At 48.5% G+C, this 18,277-nt stretch overlaps 1 protein-coding gene across 2 annotated transcripts in view; it reads left to right on the top strand.

Moving 5' to 3' along the window:
- The window catches only part of LOC122378931 (DNA replication ATP-dependent helicase/nuclease DNA2-like), a 46,769-nt gene that overhangs the window by 21,078 nt on the left and 7,414 nt on the right, over positions 1-18,277 (top strand). For both annotated transcript variants that reach the window (XM_043360617.1, XM_043360616.1), the window contains exons 4-10: positions 1,981-2,154; positions 5,743-5,983; positions 7,344-7,715; positions 8,004-8,134; positions 8,586-8,879; positions 9,091-9,468; positions 10,799-10,957. In XM_043360617.1, coding sequence (XP_043216552.1) covers positions 1,981-2,154; positions 5,743-5,983; positions 7,344-7,715; positions 8,004-8,134; positions 8,586-8,879; positions 9,091-9,468; positions 10,799-10,957 — 1,749 coding nt within the window. The remainder of the gene's footprint in view (positions 1-1,980; positions 2,155-5,742; positions 5,984-7,343; positions 7,716-8,003; positions 8,135-8,585; positions 8,880-9,090; positions 9,469-10,798; positions 10,958-18,277) is intronic.

Here is an 18,277-nt window from a genome sequence, read left to right as displayed (position 1 = left end):
ATTACATTGATGTAATAGAGCTCGGATGCCGATGCAACTGAATGATAGGCGTATGTGTGGGCATGAAAGCTCCTACTGGTCATTTACTGGCAGACAGACGGGGCATTCCACGTCAAATCGAACAAAAATCGGCTGTTTTGCACCTTACCATCAGCGATTTCATTATAAATTTGTGAGCGAGTTCCTGTGTCGCCCCGAACATTACATTGATGTTTTTTGCACATTCTGACCACAGGTCTTCTAAATATAGGGCATCGAATTTTTAAAAAATGTTGCATCTTTATATTTTTGAACGACCATAACTTTGGTTGTACTTGTTTGATTTGAATGAAATAAACCTTACTGTTTAGGTAATTTCTTAAGCATTTGTTTAGAATTGCACCTTCTTAAATATATGACCTTGAAATTTGCTTAATTCTGTTCTTAAGCACAAAAATTGAAATAGCAAAAAACACGTCACCTTCGATTTGGCTAATTTTCATATATTTTATTGCCTACCATATTCTTAACAACCTGTGAAAAAATTAGAGTGGGCCATTCATAAGTTTTGAAGAAAATGGCACATATGCAGATTTTCACCAGTATGTTAGCACGCGCAGTGGAGGGGGAAGAGTGAATTTCGCCCCACCCCTCCTGTTTTTCGCCAATATCTCATAGTATTAATGCGAAAATAATTATAGCTACCTGTCCAAAATTGAATTGCACATCTCATCGTGCAAGCAAGAAGAAAATCGGTTCACAACTGGTCTAGTAATAGCGGTGTAAAGTCAACATCCTGTCGCCGCGGCGACGCGGCGACTCGGCAGCCGGCGCCGACCGTTAGCCGCCGCCTGAATTGTAGACTGTGCCGGGACAGAACGGAACGGTTCCGTCTTTACATCGCGCTCCTTACCGCTGATTACGTTCGATTCGCGTCAAATTTTGTGAGAAGACTAAGAAATGTACAGGCAATCTTATGGTGTAAGAATTTTGAAAATCTGCTGGTAAGCAATTGAAATATGAACGTGTAAACACAAAATTGTGATTGCTGCGTTTCCCGCGTCGGCCGATCCTGCCTCAGCCGGCGACATGTTACTCTTAGCAGGTCTCTAACTGCCATATTTATTATTGAATTAACTAGAAATTCCCCATACATACTCAAAAATGTATATTCTTTCGTATAGTAAAGATAAAAAGACGTGAAGATATCGTTGCGTGATAATGTTTTCGTTGAATTTTTGGCTTCATGATGCATTTCCACACGGCTCAAAATTCACCGCAAAATACCGTTTGCCTGAGACACTTTTACTATGGAACTTGAATGCTTGACTACGATGACTATGTATTTCCATTCTCGCAGAGTTTGGGATATCACTAATCAGCAATCATTCATTTTAGAAAGTGTACACAAGCAAGCATGTCTTGACTCTGTCTTTCAAGGTCACGCGCGGTTGCGTGATGTTGATGCATGAAAACGGCGTTTGCCGCGAAAGTTATGAATGGCCCACTCCAATTTTTTCACAGATGGTTAGGAACATTGTGACGGACATAATATGTAAAAATTACCCGAATCGAAGGTGACGTGTTTTTTGCTATTTAAATTTTTCTGTTTTAATTCAAGGTCAAATGCATTTCAAGGTCACTTCAATTTAATTTTATAATTAAAAATCAAAGCCTTATCAATTGCCTACAAGACCCTGTTAATATCATTTTGATACCAGAAAAGGAACCAGAGTTATAGACATTTAAAAAATTGATGTGTGGCATTTTTGGCTATATTCGATGACTTATATCTCAGCGATACTTTATCAAATTTCGAAAATATTCTACGTAACTCAGTTTTGAACCATGCCCAGTCTGCCTACAAATTTTCAGAAAAATCGAAGGGGATGACGGATTTCGGTGTTTGATTTGACGTGGAATGCCCCAGACGTCCCCTATGGTCCCCCACCCACCCGGCGCCCCTCCCGACCCCCCCCCCCCTTCCCCGCGTGCCCTCAGGTCAGAGGTCACCGCGCCGCTCCGCTCCTCCGACCCCGGCGTTCCCGCCTGGCAGAGGTTCGACCGCTACACTGTCAGCTTCGTGGAGCGGCTCACAGATGGCAGCACCGTGCTGTCGCTGCGGGCTACCGAGGCCGGCCAGCGAGACCGCTCCGTCACCCTGCGCGGCTCGTGGTAAGGAGTTCACCGCTCCCCTCACATCCCATACACATGCCTACACACATACGCATAAAGCTACACACTACCTTGACCTTGTCCTTTCACAGGATTGCTCATAAAGTCGCTAGACTCAGGAAAAAAAATATAGCAAACGGTCAGTGTTTACCTGGCACCTGGCGCCGGCCATGCTTAATAGTCTTGCCGGAGGGCAGCGGCGGCCGCCGCGCCGGTGAGGAGAACGGAGCGGTAGAGAGATGAGGTGAATGACCCGCCGGACCATGGGAGGCCGGGATGAGGGCCGCCCAGCCTCCGTCCTCCAGTGGCGGTCGCTCTGCCGCGTGTGGCGCGTGTCTCCCGTGAGCTCACAGCGGGAAGATAGTCGGACGCAGCACGGAAGGAGAAGGATCGTGGTTGGAAGGCTGTGATCGTGGTTGGACCCGGCTGGATCGTGGTTCCCCGGTTAACTTAGCCCGTCCTGTGATAAATCTTGCATATCCCGTATTCCAAACGTTCCCGGTTTTGTCCTGCCGCTCTTTCCGTTCCAATCAGTGATCGTTTGATCCAAGAGACTCATCCAGTCTGCCGCTGCTCAATTCTCGGCTCAATCCTACCAGACCCGAGTATTATCCCCGCCTCGCGCCATGTCGGGCCGCTCGCTGCCGAAGACAGCTCGTGAGCTGCTCAATTCCCGCTCGGCGGCCGCCAGTGCTGTCCGCGTCTGTGTGATGGTCGTGCTAGCGCAGTGTGTTCTCTTCGTGGTGCGCGCGCCGTTCGCGACACCCGACTTCGACGATCTAGCGACTATGAAACTGAGCCTGGACGATACAGCTCAGTACAGAAACGCCACCCACGTGAACGGCAAGGCGCTGGTGTCGCTGCTCGCCGAACTCGTCCGCGCGATGGGCGATCGAGTCACGGCGAGTGATGCCGAGCTGCAGGGACCCGATCGGTTCGATCACCTGAAGCGGGAATCTGACGACCAGTACTGGGCGCTCAGACGGACCCTGCAGCAGGTGATGCCCGAGGCGAGGATCATCGCGCCGGAGACGTCTCCGTCGGACCGGCCGGGCGCGGCGCCGCTGCCGCTGCCGGCCCGATATCAATCCGAGCTGCACAAGGTGGTGATGTTTGACCAGTGGCTGCCGGCCGACCAGCTGACCTTCTGGCTGTCCCCCATCAGCGACAGCCACGAGGACGTGCGCCGCGCCGGCCGCCGCGACGCGCTGATATCGGTCTGCGTGACGTACCGCGGCCTGCCGCAGATGGCTGCCGTGCTGACCGGCAACCTCACCCACTGGGGCCTGTACGGGCGCGGCAACAACCTCCAGCTGCCCGTGGCGCCGCCCATGGTGCCCTTCCCAGAGCGGTTCGGCATGTCCATCGACTCGCGTGAGGCCGGTGAGCTGGCGCGCAAGGCGTTCTTCGAGGACGCGGACCTTTATATGGTGTCGAACCTGGGCCGGAACATGATGGGCGCGCTGGTCCAAGTCGTGGACGGGGTGTTGCTGACCGAGCCGACCGCGCTGCGGACCATGTGCACGGGTCACCTGTTCATGCGACTGTTTGGAGGAAAGGTGACCGACCTAGACGACAGGGATGTGGAGTACCCTGCCGACGGCGGCAGCACCCAGGGTCCCGTGTTCGCGGCGCTCTACTACCACCAGAGAATGCTACAGCAGGTGCTGGACGCCAAGGCCGGAAAGAACATCACCAGGGACTGAAGGGACTGCCAGCTAGGCGTGCTTTGAAAGTTAGGGGCTGAATGGACTGCGAGCGATGCGTGATGTGAACTAGCACCGGAGTTTGGAGGAATTCAATGAAAAGTGTCGGGGAGTAAAATGTTTGGAACGATCTTTGAGTGGCTCACGCGTAACTGAAGTTGGACTTAATGTTTATGTTTTTTTTTAGTTGTTCAAGAGGATAAGTACAAATATTACATTTTTTCAGATATTTCGGTACTCGTTGTGGTACCGAAATATCTGAATAAATGTAATATTTTTACTTATCCTCTTGAACAACTTCGAAAAAAACATTAAACATTAATTACATATCCTGAGGAAAAGTTTTTTAATCATGACACTGAAGTTGAAATGTTGTGTGCTATGCTTGGCAGTGTGTTAGTTATATGAACACTCAGGGACTGAATGGCTGCGAGCAGCTCGGCGCAGTATGAATCTCATCATGACGTGAAAGTGTGATATTTAAAAACGTTTAGTTGTGGAAGGTAATGCAATAGACATTTTTAAATATTAATCCCATGTAACACGCGTGTGTGCGATAGCTCACCCAATGGGGACAGAATGAGCATGGCTGATGGGCCACAAATATTTTAAATTTGGACATGGCTGCGGCGCCTGCCTTAGGTGGCATTAAGCTGTAAAATTTGGATGAGCTGCTTGCATAATAGTTATGTATTTCTGACGAACAACTGTGTGAATTGCTTGATTTTTAACTCTACGTGAGATTTGCAGTTGACTTTTTTATAATTTACCGTCAATGCGTACACCGGTACGATTATGGCTGGGAATGTGCTTTTGCATTTCTGTTTTATCCCCGTTAGGGATGTGTAACTTGAAACAACGGGTGTGCCGAGGCCCAGGTGTACCGAGCGGTATGCCATTCGCTTTCGTTTTTACCTTTTGACATGCGCTGATGATATCATCCCAGAAATCTCTTACGACCGCACTTGTTTCGTGTGTGTGACATTGCTAAACATTACCTTGCCTTACGTTATGTTACGTTGTGGTTGTTACCTTATTGTTTTGCTTGGTACTGCCCCTGTAATACTGACGTGCAGTTATCACGTATTCTATTGATAGGCGTCATTTTAGCTTGCTGCATATTTCAGGTTTAGACTCCAATGCTCGAGGCTGATGTGCTATTTGTGTTGCAGTGTTCGTGCAGCTTAGCAACTTTTCTCGCGATTATCAAACGGTGACTTGCCACTGTGTCTGTGTGTGATTCGGCATCTGATGTTTACGGCGTATATATATGTAGTTTGGTATTATGGGCTGTTCTGTTTCCGTGTAGGAGCTGTTTTAGTCGTTACGACTTCATTGTCGTTCAGTACCGTTTCAAAATACTCACTTACGAATGCCGGATGTTGTACGAGCACCGACGGATGTTTTAACGCTATGGGTGGTGCATTTCGAAGCTCTTTATTTTGTGAATGAGCATATAAATAAGTACCTATGTAGTTTTGTTGAATGCACATTGTACAATACTGTGCTATGATTGCCTGCCGGTGAATAAATGTCAACAAGGAAAATATATCTCGTTGTTTTGAATAGAATGTCTAGATGATTGTACAGCACAGTGACACCTAATTTTGTGTTATTCCAATGGTTGAAAGGCTGAATCAGTTCATTGCTTGCGTTTTACTTTACTGAAAACGAACGCATTTGTCTTTCAAAGCTCATGTATTTTACTCAAACATTTTCTCCCAATGTGATGTAGGTTTGATTCAATGTTTCTTTCTACTCATTTTTCATTGCTAAACCGACAAAGAACTCAAGCGTATTAAAGTTAGTTACCTTACGACACCCTCTTCAACGCTTCCAAATTCGTATTTAAATCGTTTCAGCACTCCCTCCTCCGTGACAGGTCCTCGACACGTGTGGCCGCCGGAGACACTGTGCACGTGCTACACACCTCCAATGGTGACGTCATCGACAACCTGGCTGGCCAGCTGGTGGTGCGGCCGGACCGCCTCCTCTCCGGCACCAGCGTGGTCTCGGCCGTCTTCTGTGCCCGCAAGGCCGTGCTCTCTGAGCTGTTCCGTGGTCTGGAGCCCGGAAATAAAGCCATGCTGGTCGGAACGATGGTTCACCAGCTGTTTCAGGAGGTTAGTAGATTGGAGGGAGTGTGAGGAAGTTTGTGGGGAGGGAGAGGAGGGTCTTATCAGTTCACCTTGACTCGGGTTGGCGTGTTGAGTAGTGATGTCAATTACGCAAAATCGTGATACCGATACCAAACCAAATACCAACAATATCCATGGGGAAATACCGAAACCAAACCGATTTGGGAGTATGAGGAAAATACCAACTTTTTACTAAATTTTCAGCCTCTTTTACATTAGTGAGGATTCATAATACCAACAAAATAGCAAATGCACTCGCCTTGAAATACCAAATACCAATTTGGTATCGGTTTGGTATCGGTATACCAAAAAGTTGGTATCCGATTGACATCTCTAGTGTTGAGAGAGGTGCTGAACTAGATCATGACTACTAGCTTTGTGTGACTGTATGGTGGTGGCATGGATGAGGTAGTAGGTAATCCATGGTGGTGGTTCGATGGTTTGCTGAGAGGTGAGTCGTTTTTTATTATATATTACTTCTTCGTGTCAAAAACCTTTTTTTTTTACTTAATCTTGCTTTTTATCCTCCCGAACTATCTGCGCACGGCGAGCTTGACAACACACATTGTTCCAGGCATTATCGATGCTGTACGAAAATACACATTTCAAATATTTCGCCATTGCGAGATAGTACGTGTACAACGCAGACATTCATGTGTCACTGTATCGTCCCGGACCCCACCTACCCCACCCCCTCCCACCCCGCCCCCGTCCCCGTCCCCGTCCCCTCCCGTCCGACCCAGGTCGTACCAGACAGTGGTGGTGTGACTCCTTGAGCGACACGTATTGACCAAACCGTCGCCGGCGTCTTGTGAGAAGCCTGACTCATGCTGTGACGGGCCGACCCCGCCTGATGGAGGGGGGGGGGGGACTGTTGATGTGGCTACAGGCACTGGCAGAATGGTTGGACAAAGCTTAATGCTCACTGGGGATGTTTCTTCGACTATCTTGATGATGTTACGCCTGGTGGAGATGCCTTTATTATTTCGTCCAGAAGGGGACGTGACGCACTAGCCTGAAATGCTGACCTTCATGGTGGAGAATATTATAATTGTGTAGCCTCGTGTTTATGTATCATCGCGAGTCGCAGTACTATGATCAGCGAAAGCTACTGCTTTAGCGTTCGGATATTGCTATTTCACCTTATGTGCATGCAACACTGAATTTGGCTAATGCAAGACGCACGATCGTTCTTCAGTGTTCCCTCCTGCAATAACGTGGCATGATAAGGTTCGGATACTTGCCGCCATTCCGGTGCCCTGAAATCTAACGGTCATTTTTTTTAAAGATAGGGCAGGCTCCCGGTCTGTGAATCACCCGCTGAACCCTCCCCTCCTGCCTACAGGTGATGAGGAACCGCCTCTGTACAGCCAGCGCTATCCGGTCGCGCGTCTCCGAACTACTGCGCCAGAACTCAACCGTCAGCGCCGCATACGGCGGCAATCTCTCCAGCGCCGAGCTGGTAGAGGAGCTGGATCAGTTCGTGGCGCCCATCCTGGCCTGGGTGCGGCGCTACGCTGAGTGGGGGCGAGACGCAGAGGTGGCGACACCTATACAGGGAAAAGTGGCGACGCCAGCGCCACGCAGCGACGAGATCTGGGACGGCCGGGTAACGGCGCTGAAGGATATCGAAGAGAACTACTGGTCACCACGGCTCGGCATCAAGGGAAAAATCGATCTGACTGTTGAAGTCAAGTGCAGAAAACGTCCTACAAAGGCAAGTTTCTTCTTGATTCGAAATAACGCTCATTTCAATCGCAAATGCTTTCACTACAGCCACTGAAAGGGCTCAGAGTATCGTTTATAAGAAGTTGTTCGACGTACTTTTTGCCCGTCGAGATCCAATGGGATTCACTGGTGTACTGCACACGCATTCTGGCTATATGACTGAGTCTGACTCAACTCAATGTTCTGATAACCATGCTTCTCTCCATCCCGGCGGGGATCTGCCCCTCCCCCCTCCGCTGCTGCCCTGTCACCCTGACACCCTCCCCCTCCCCGTCAGGTGTTACCCCTGGAGCTGAAGACTGGCAGACCTACGTTCTCTGCCGAACACCAGGGTCAGGTGACGCTCTATTCCATGATGACGTCAGAGAGGAGGCCCGACCCCGGCGCGGGACTGCTGCTCTACCTGAGGTGGGTCCGGCTGGGCCGGATGGGATGTAGAAACTTTAAAAAAAAAAACACTCCTGTGAAGGAGTGTGGGATGGCTTTCAGTGTGGATCCTGCTCCAAGTTGTGGGACGATGCACGTCTGAGCCCTCAGTGCTTATAATTTACCTAATGTCTACTTTCAGTTAAGTATCCGGTCAGTACTGCCGCAGTTGAATTAACCAGGTTCAGCTCCCACCCCTCAATGTTATCAATTTAATTATCTAACGGTCATCTGTAGCTCTAAAGCATCTGCATTGTGCACGTTATACGATCGGAAAATCACCATTTGGCGTGGAAAAATGATTCTCGTTAGGAGCTCGCTATTACATAACCCTCGCCCTTCGCCGTGTAATTTTGCCGTCGCGTGGTGTCACTATGTCCCACATGCTCTGCCTCAGCCTTCTCTGATCTGACATGACCTGACCTGACCTCAGGACGGGCGGTATGCGGGAGGTGGCGGCCGGGCCGCACAATCAGAGAGATCTGCTGCAGCTGCGGAACGAGCTAGTCTACTTCCTGAGCGCTGCCCCAGCCCCCGCCGACCCCGCCGCCGCCTCTGTCGACCCCGCCGCCGCCTCTGTCGACCCCGCCGCCGCCTCTGCCGACCCTGCCGCCGCCTCTGTCGACCCGCTGGGGGAGCTGGAGCTGCCTCCGCTGCCAGAGGTCATTGGCAACGAGCGGGCCTGTCAGAAGTGTCCCCATCTGGTGGCGTGCTCGGCCTACCAGCGGTGAGTTGCGGGAAGAGGGTTGTGGGGAGAGTGGAGTGATAGATGTTCAGGGCAGGTTATGTTTTGTTGCGGCAGTAAAATTCGGGTCTGAAGCTGGTTGGGTGGGATTTGTTAAGTTCGATGACGTTTTCTAAGTGTTCTCCGTATATAATATCCTATGTCGATTGTTGAAGATGTTGACAAGTGAACTCAAATTTTTCACTATTTTCAGACCGAGCGATCCTCCTCACGCGGTTCCGGACGGTGCCTCACACCTATCCCCGGCCCACCTGGCCTATTTCCTGCGCTGGAGCCTTCTACTGCGCCTCGAGGCTGCTCACTCGGCCGACCAGGTCTCTATGGCGCGGCTCTGGTGTCTGCCGGCGGCCGAGCGGCAGGCGCGCGGCCACGCGCTGGCCCGCTGCCGGCTGCTGGGTGCGCGCCGCACCCCAGCCGGCTGGGTGCACCGGGTGCAGCGTCCGCCGGGTGCGCCGGCCACCCAGCTGGCGGTGGGTGACCTGGTGATGGTCGGAACCGACCTCCGGCTGGCCGTCTGTATGGGGAACCTGACCGAGCTGAGCGACACGGAGGCCGCGGTTCTGCTCGACCGGTGAGCGGGGTGCGGGGAAGTTTTTCTTAGGGGAAATTAGGCATTCAGTGGGCCTTTTGGACCAGACGTGTGCAGAGGGGAAGTGTGGGTCAGGGTATGGCTATGAGTTATGACTCGGCCGCTGTGCGGGATCGATGAGACGAGCTGGGAGTCTGGTTACGAGCGAGCGAGCGCAGCGAGCGAAGTGAGTCTTTTCAACATAACGGAAAAATCTCAGTATGAGCGGCCCGGCCCGGCCCGGCCCGGCCTGTAACGCTTTTGAGAGGCTTATATCTCAGCAACTGCTGGACCGATTGGCCTGCGGTCTTTTTTGCTGTGTAGCCCCATTCCTTCTACCCCGTAATTGGCTACTTTTGATACATCTCAGTGACCGTCGTGGCACGTGCCACGTGAAAAGTCAAGGGTGTTCAAGCTGTTTTGCAAAAGTAGTGATTTTGAGAGGCCCATATCTCAGCAGCCGCTTGGGCGATTGTCTTGCGGTAATTTTTGTTGGGTAGCTGCATCCCTTCTACCAAAGGTCGGATATTCTTGATCTATGTGAGGGACCCCCACTGCACGTGCAAAATGCAAAAAGAAGAGGTGCCAAATTTGTTCCCATTTCAATAACTCGGTAATTACTGGGGCGATTTCGCTGAAACTTGGCATACAGGTAGGCACCCACCAGGCAATGCATTCCCATGTGTTGCGGTTAGGGTGCTACTGCACGTGCGCACGTGCAGGGGGCGCTCCCAGATCTCGAGAACGGCTGGGCCGATTGCGCTCAAATTTGGTACACAGTTGGGGACCATTTAGTAGGGTGCCGTGCAAAAGTCGGTTTGGACCCCTTTTGCACGTGCGCACGTGCAGAATGCCGCTTCCAGATCTCAGGAACGGCTGGGCCAATTGCGTTCAAATTTGGCACACCGCTAGCGACCGGTTAGAAGGGTGTTTTGCACAAGCCCGTTGGAAGTACCCTCTCGCCCTTTCGCACGTGCAGGGCTCACTATCTCGCTCGCTCGTTCTTCGCCCAAAAGGCGTTTTACTGGTTAGGAGCAGTTTGGGGATGTGAAAAGGGAAAGGCTGATGGAGCTTTGGGAGCTTTGGGAATGTTGTGGCGGGGAAGGTCAGGGTTTGTTGGACAGAGTTCGCTAGACATGTTAGATGACGCGTCAGTTTTGTGAGGGCAATAAAAGCCGCTCCTAATACTGTTGACATAACGCCAGTGACCTAGCTCGATTTCCCCGTGCCAGTGACCGGACCTGACCTCCCGGCCATGTTCGTGACCTGACCAGACCCGGTCTGACCCGCCTTTGGTGCCAGGGACATGACCTAATCTGACCTGTTTCCACAGCGACCTGACCTCGTACCCTGGCGGCGCCGAAGAGCTGTACCACGTGGACAAGTGCGAGTACCAGGTGGAGACGAGCATGGGCACCTACTTCTCGAGTCTGGCCCGGCTACTGGACAACAACGAGCACAGTCGGCGGCTGCGAGAGCTGCTCATAGACCGGTGAGGCGAGGAACGGGAGAGGTGGGGTGAGTTAAACGGAAGAGGCGGGACAGCTTGGGTGAGGTAATTTTGAGCGCCGGTGTTTAGATTTTTAGAGGAAGCTTCAGATTTAATTAATAGGGTTGCCAGAAATGTGCCAACTTTTGATGGAGGGCAAGAAGATCTTGGTTTATGACGGTGCTGTTGGGATGCACTGCAGATCAATGAGGAAGACGGTTTTAATGTACAAAATATTTGATGTTGCCATTCAGCCTCCATGTGCTGTCTACTTTATGGGTAACAGCGACTGATGTTGGGTCCATACTGCGGTACTAGGTACCCATGATATGCTACTTCTTACTGCTGAATCGTTTTTTTTTTTGGCATTTGGCTTTTAAACTTTTTCACGATACTTTGTCGCTAAGGTTAACCAGTGGAAGGGGGGGGCGGATTTCGCCCACCCCTCCTGTTCTTCGCCAATAACTCGCGCCGCAAGCATAATATCAATGTGAAATTTCGGCTACCTGTCCAGAATTGAATTGCAGATCTTCTCGTGCAAGAAGTAAGAAAATCGGTTCACAACTTTTCTAGTAATAGCGGTGTAAAGTCAAACATCCTGCCGCCGCGGCGGCCGGCGCTAGCCGTTACGCGCCGCCTGAATTGTAGACTGTGCCGGGGCGGGACGGTTCCGTCTTTACATCGCGCTCCTTACCGCTGATTATATTAGATTCACGTCAAATTCGGTGAGAAGACTGAGAAATGTACAGGCAAACATATGGTCAAAGAACTTTGAAAATCGGCCGGTAACAACTTGAGTTATGAGTGTGTAAACGGCGCGCCCTAAAGCCCCAATAAACAAACCAACAACAAAATTGTGATTGCCGCGTTTCCCGCGTCGGCCGATCCCGCTTCAGCCGGCGACATCTTACCCTTAGCAGGCTTCTAACTGCCATATTTATTGTTGGATTATCTAGAAATTCACCATACATACTCACAAATGTTTGTTCTTTCGTATAGTGAAAGATTAAAGAAAATCGGGCGGTAATTTTTTGAGTTATCGGCGTGTAAACGCAAAAAAGTCGCTAACATGGCAGATTTGACCAAATTTGACCTCATTTGACCTTGAAGATATTGACCTAGGGTCATGAAATTCACACACAACAGAGTTCCCCATGGCCCTCACCTACCCTCCAAATTTCGTCTTTCTAGCTGCAGTGGGAGCTGAGATCTTAAGGGGGCGACATCCGCCCCCCTTCCACTGGGCGTAGTACTCGCAACCCTTCCACTGCCGCGCGTGTTAACCCTATTAGTGGCAGGCTCCTGGCTACCCCCTATTAGTGGCAGGGGGGGGGGGGCTGTTTACGACCCCCCCTTGATATCTCGAGATCTAACGGGCCGATTTTCAAAATTCAAACGGCATTCGATTTCGCTCAACGTGATCTACATTTCTAAAAAATAAAAATAAAAAAATGTCAATAGGGGGGGTAGAGGGGGTAAAAACGGGCAAATTGCAGATACATTTTAGACTGTTTATCACGGCCAGGTTTCTGAACCAATCTTAACGCAACTTTTGCCGATCGATAGAGAATGAACCAGGAATTCACATGGATCCCAAAAATATGCATTTTCAAAAATCATAGGCGGATACAGATCATTGAGATTGGGGGTACACAAAAAGTATAGTAAATAAGGTTTTTGTTGGTACTGTTTCTAAAAAGGGTGGTAATGGTCTTGTTATGCTATAATTTTCTTATGAGAGAACGACTAAAATTGTATTGGTAATGCATAGGCGGTGTCAGGGCACCTATGTTGGGAGGTAAAACATAACCCCCCTTTTTGGACGCCTGGATCCGCCTATTATAGCAAAAACGTGTCAAAAGAGGATGCACAATAACTGTATATGTTATCACATGATACCTTTTATTCACTGTTCGTAAAACTGGTGCAGCATCGTGATCTTCGCCCAAATGACTCGCTTCACGAATAGGACCCCCCAATTCCCAGTGCTCTGGAGCCGCCCCTGGTAAAGTTATGAACTTGAAATTTTTAGGGAATGTGCCCAATTTAGTTTTAGGAAAAGTCAGAAAATTTCAGCATCGTAGCTTCAGCGGTTTCGGAGATATTCCCGAAAAACCTGAGGGGTGGATAAAAACAACCCCCCCCCCCCCTGCCACTAATAGGGTTAACTCGCGCCCCGTAGGGCTATCGGCGGACCCTACCACCCGTAGGGGAGGGGCCGTTTCGGCCCCCCCCCCCCCCTAAGATCTCGGAAATTTACCGGCCGATTTTCAAAATTCAAACGGTGCTCGATAGCCCCACCGGGGAACTACCTTGTGACCAAATTTCATTGACCTAGGTCAAACCGATGACGTCACAGGTCAGGTCAAAGGTCGGATTTTCACCGTTCACAGGCATTTCAAGAAATGTGTTGTGAAATCGAGTAAATTGGTAATTTATTGAAAACCATCGATGGTACATTGTTCGTCAAACACATACTTTGCTATCTGAGGTCACTGATACCAGGTCACACACACACACAGGTCAGGTCACAGCGAGGTCAGGTCACCGAGGGTCACAATATGAAAGTGTCGTGTGAATTCAGACTTGTAAACGATTCAAAAAAATTCAATCAATTCAATCACGACTCACTTGATGAAATGACCGATTCAATCATAACTCAATCAAACAGTCTGATTTTCCAAGCGATTCAATCACGACTCATGGACCTTGTGATTCAACTCAATCACGACTCAACCCATTATCAGTGATTCAGGGAATGACTCAACTCATGATTTAACTCAACGCTATTCAATCAAGATGTTATATAAAATATATACATATGTGATATCAATTTAAGACATTTTTGGAAACTGATACCAAACAGATACCAACCAAATACACTAGGAAAATACCAAAAAAACACCGAAAAGTACTAAATCTATACTGAACTCAACAAAGTTGTAGATATTTATATAAATACGGTGTAAAGATGATAATTTAAGTACAGAAAAGACAAGTTCTGTTACAAATGAAACTACCAGAGGACTTTTAAAAATTCATTTATCTGCTTGGCGCTTGCAAAAGGAAACATACAAAATTGCACAGAACAAAAAAAAATATTATCAGCAACATCGAAAAGGACCAAAATTTGCAAATCAATTGTGGTACCCAAACTAAAATAGCTGGTGATCAGCCATTCAAAAAAAATAAATATTGATTGATACTTTATGAAGCAGTGGTAAAGCCGGTAAAGCATTACACAGGACTAGACATTTTCGGCGTGCTACAAGTTTTCTTTACTATCAAGAATATGGAATATCGACACATACGAAGCTATTCAATAGTTACATAATATAAACTGAATGTTCTTATGATAAAACTACCTCAACCATCCATATCTTCAATGACAAAATAACAATTCCAAGCCCGCCCCACGACACCAAACATCCCAAACATCATACGTACGGGCGGAGCTGAGTTGCAAGTTGTAAAGGCCTGGCTACGACGCGTTTTCTGGGTGCGTTTTTTGCTTTTGCGAGTTTGCGTGATTTGCATAATACGGTTCTAGAAAGGAACGATATTATGTTTTGTTTTTGTTATATATTTTGTAAAAAAAAATTAATTATTAAATTATTATAAAAGGTTTTATTAACGTTTATATAATATACGCAAAACATGCAAGCTCGCAAAAAACGCACGCAGAACACGCGTAGTGTAGCCAGGCCTTTAGTAGGGTAGCCTGGGGCAAGATGCCCCAGATAATTTATTTTGCTACATAACTTTTGTCCCACATCACCTGGAAGGTCAAATTTGTGCTCAATGCGTTCTTTGGACATTTTACTTTAAATTCCACCCCTCAAATTCATTCACTTATGATCGGACTCCCAGCTAGGAAGTGATTTGTGAAGCAACTGCAAATAGGGCGTTTTGCCCCAACCCCAGGGCAAAACGCCCCACGGCCTGGGGCAAGAAGCCCCATGCTCTAGATTAAAGATTAAACATGCTAGTTGAATAAATCTTATATGAGAGGTCCGTTAGACCTTGGGAGGCACGGCACTGAAGTTAGCACCTTCCATCCTATCAGGTGTTCAGCTACGACACTATTGTGTGAGCAGTTTTTTCACCTGCCTCAGAAGGCCAAATAATAAATTATTGCAATGCAAATGTTAACAAAATACTTTCTTTGCCATCCAGTTGCTGAGAAAAGTACATATAAATGCATAGAAACATGCCGTTCGCCAGCTACCGAACATTAGGAAGTGGGTAGTCCGAACAACACATGAGGTAAAACGCCCCATGGGGCTTTTTGCCCCGCGACCTACTGGGGCGTTACCCCATCACGTAGTACGGTCAGAGAACAACGCCTTGCACTCCAGGAAGACATAATTTAACACGAACCAACCCGGCATTATAAGCGTTAGACAATAGTCGTTCAAAATACATAAAAGTCGTTACCTGATGTGGACGATAAAAGAACGCCATGATGCATAATCTGACAACAAAACATAAAAATCACTCCAAAAACACATTTTTGGCTATATCTCCCTAAAGCGTCATCACAATTTCTTCCCAGTCTGCTCATATAATGATCGTATAGTGCACGTTTTATAGAAGAGAGGATGTTTCCCCAGAACCTTGCCAGTTCCGAGAAACATCGGTGAGGCGTTTTACCTCGGCGGGGCGACTTGCCCCGGTCTACCCTACTGAAGTACGCATGCGCTAAGTGGGCAGCCATCTTTAATTTAGCAGCAGAACCATGGATTACTTAACTATATAAAATACGTTTATATTTTTAGATTCAATTAAGCATATTTATGCATGCGTGTAAAACAGTTTTTATTCTGTCCAATTCATTAAAGAAAAAATACCCAACAGTAAAAATCTAAATTGGTTTGGCAATATGTATTTAGCCCAGCACTAGGTAGTTGCAGCGTATATTGACGCAGCTGCGACATAAAAGCGTATTTTGCGTGGTTTGCATGTGGCAAATATTGCGAGCAGTCTGGCAAATCTCTAACCCGAATTTAGCATCGAATGCAAAACTGTTAGTGGTCCTCAAAACTAGAAGGTGAAGAACACCAAACGGATAATGATTGTTTGTTGAGCTATCAAAACAATAGTTTTTGGCTGATGGTGGAGGTGATGGGAAGGTGGTTGTTTTTTAATACCTAGTAGCGTATGTATCTACTTTTTGCCATCGTATCTTTACTTTTATGTAATTGGGAGCCACCACACGGCAATATGTGACAGATCCATCAATGCTCATAAGCCAAGGTATTCCAATTAGTTACGTTGATAGGTAATTGCTAATTCTGCTGGGAAATGTAAAGTGAGTGAGAAGACCATGGGTGTAATCCATGGGTTAGATCAAGCAATTTATGACCCTTAGCCCAAAATCAAATCAGTAACTAAGGTTACCAAATTATAATGTGAACATGCATTGTGTATTCATCAATATGTTTTGCTTGCTCACAAATGTCCTGATGAAACAGAGTATTGAAAATATAAAGATTAACATGATATCTAAAACATGTGTGTTGAGCAATGTGCGCCTGCTTACTGCTACTGTTAACTTGATTACTATACTGATTTTAGGGCAATGGAAAGAAACTTTACATGCATTTTTCATCTTCATGCATTGACATGTATAATTTTATGTTTACAGTTTGATGAAAAAACTTAAAACAAAATTTTTATGTTTTTTCAATAATGATAGCTGTGCGCATTTATAATACTGACAAAATACCAAACGAGTATTTTGACGAGAGCGGCCAGGGCCGCACGATGCGCGCCGTCGCCAAACTGATGGTGCTGCGCCAGAAGGCGCTCAGCAAATCAGTCGCCAACCATCTTAATGACCTTCGCAACGTGTTCGCCGACATCGACCCGGCGTTCCAAGGGAGTGAGATGCAGGACGCCAACGAGTTCTTGCTTCGCCTGCTAGACACCATGAAGGAAGAGATCGACGCGCGGCGGACAACCGACAACCCGGTGCGAGACAACTTCCAGTACCAGACCGTCGAGAGTTATATGTGCACCAATTGCCATGAAACCGTGCTGAAACGGCAAGAGGACATTAGCTGGTTTGTCAGCGTGCCGCGCCGTCAGGGCACAGAGGCGCCCACGCTGCAGGACGCACTGCGGCTGAGCATGCAGCCTGACCGGCGCGAGCTACTCTGTCAGCACTGCCGCCATGACGAGTGCCGTGTCACCACCAAAATCAGCCAGCTGCCCAGGACGCTGATACTCCAGCTCAACCGGTACGCCTTCCTTGGGGAGGACTCGAAGAAAATCTGCGCATATGTCGGCATTCCCAAGTTCCTTTCGCTGAACGAGCACGTCGCGGACGACGTCACCCGGCCTCCCGAGTGGAAGTGCACAAAACCTCCCTTGTACACCCTCTCCGACTTCGAGGAGTCTGAGGCGCCCAGCTCGGGTCCGTCGCCGTCGTCCACCGCCCGTGGACCGTCGTCAGTGCCGGCCGGTACCGCTGGCCTGCCAGAGACCGCCACCGCCGGCTCGCCGGGGTCGGCCAGAGTCGCGGCACCGACGTGCCCCCCGTCACCGACGACCGGTGCCGAGCCGCCGCCGCCGTCAGCGCAGGCCGAGCGTGTGGTGCTGGACGCCGACTCCATGAAAGACGACCAGTCTCTCTCTTCAGTGGACCTGGCCGGCGACTTTACCTACCGGCTGGTGAGCGTCGTCAGCCACTATGGCAGCGCCACGCACTCCGGACACTACGTGTCGGACGTATACAGCGTCGGCAGGGACCGATGGTTCCACTATGACGATCGCCGAGTCAGCTGTGTCGACGAGACCGACGTTCTGGTTAATGGACCCCAGAGAAACGGCTATATTTTCTTTTACCTCCACAAAGACCTATGCAACCAAGTAGTCAGCGTGGAGGGTGCTGACGGGGCACTGTGACGGACGCGGCAGGGGGCACAGGTTCTGAGCGGCACCGGCGGCGGAACGACCCTGACCGCCTACTTGCGTATGAGTGTATGTGCGGTCGTGTGTGTGTGCGCGCGTGCGTGTAAATCGTGTATGGTGATATCACGTGCTATTTCTTCAAGTCAAAAATGTGTTATATGTAAACTATGTGACCAAATACACACAAATGGAATGAGAAAAAAAAAAAACCAAAAAAATTGCAGTGCATTATGTGTGACTATGATGCAAATGCCACATATATTTATATATAATATAGTACTAAATATGGTCACAACTTCAATTTCCAGCACATGGTGATTGAATCATTTTGTTAATTCAATCAACTTGAATCGATGAGTTGCCGATTCAATCACTTGCAGTTTCCATGTGTGACCGATTCAATCAGGA

Source organism: Amphibalanus amphitrite, unplaced genomic scaffold (genome assembly GCF_019059575.1).
Source record: "Amphibalanus amphitrite isolate SeventyFive unplaced genomic scaffold, NRLGWU_Aamphi_draft 000068F_arrow, whole genome shotgun sequence".
Classification (NCBI taxonomy): Eukaryota; Metazoa; Arthropoda; class Thecostraca; order Balanomorpha; family Balanidae; genus Amphibalanus; species Amphibalanus amphitrite.
The sequence above is the reverse complement of the archived record's forward strand: the minus strand, read 5'-3'. Positions and strand labels throughout refer to the sequence as shown.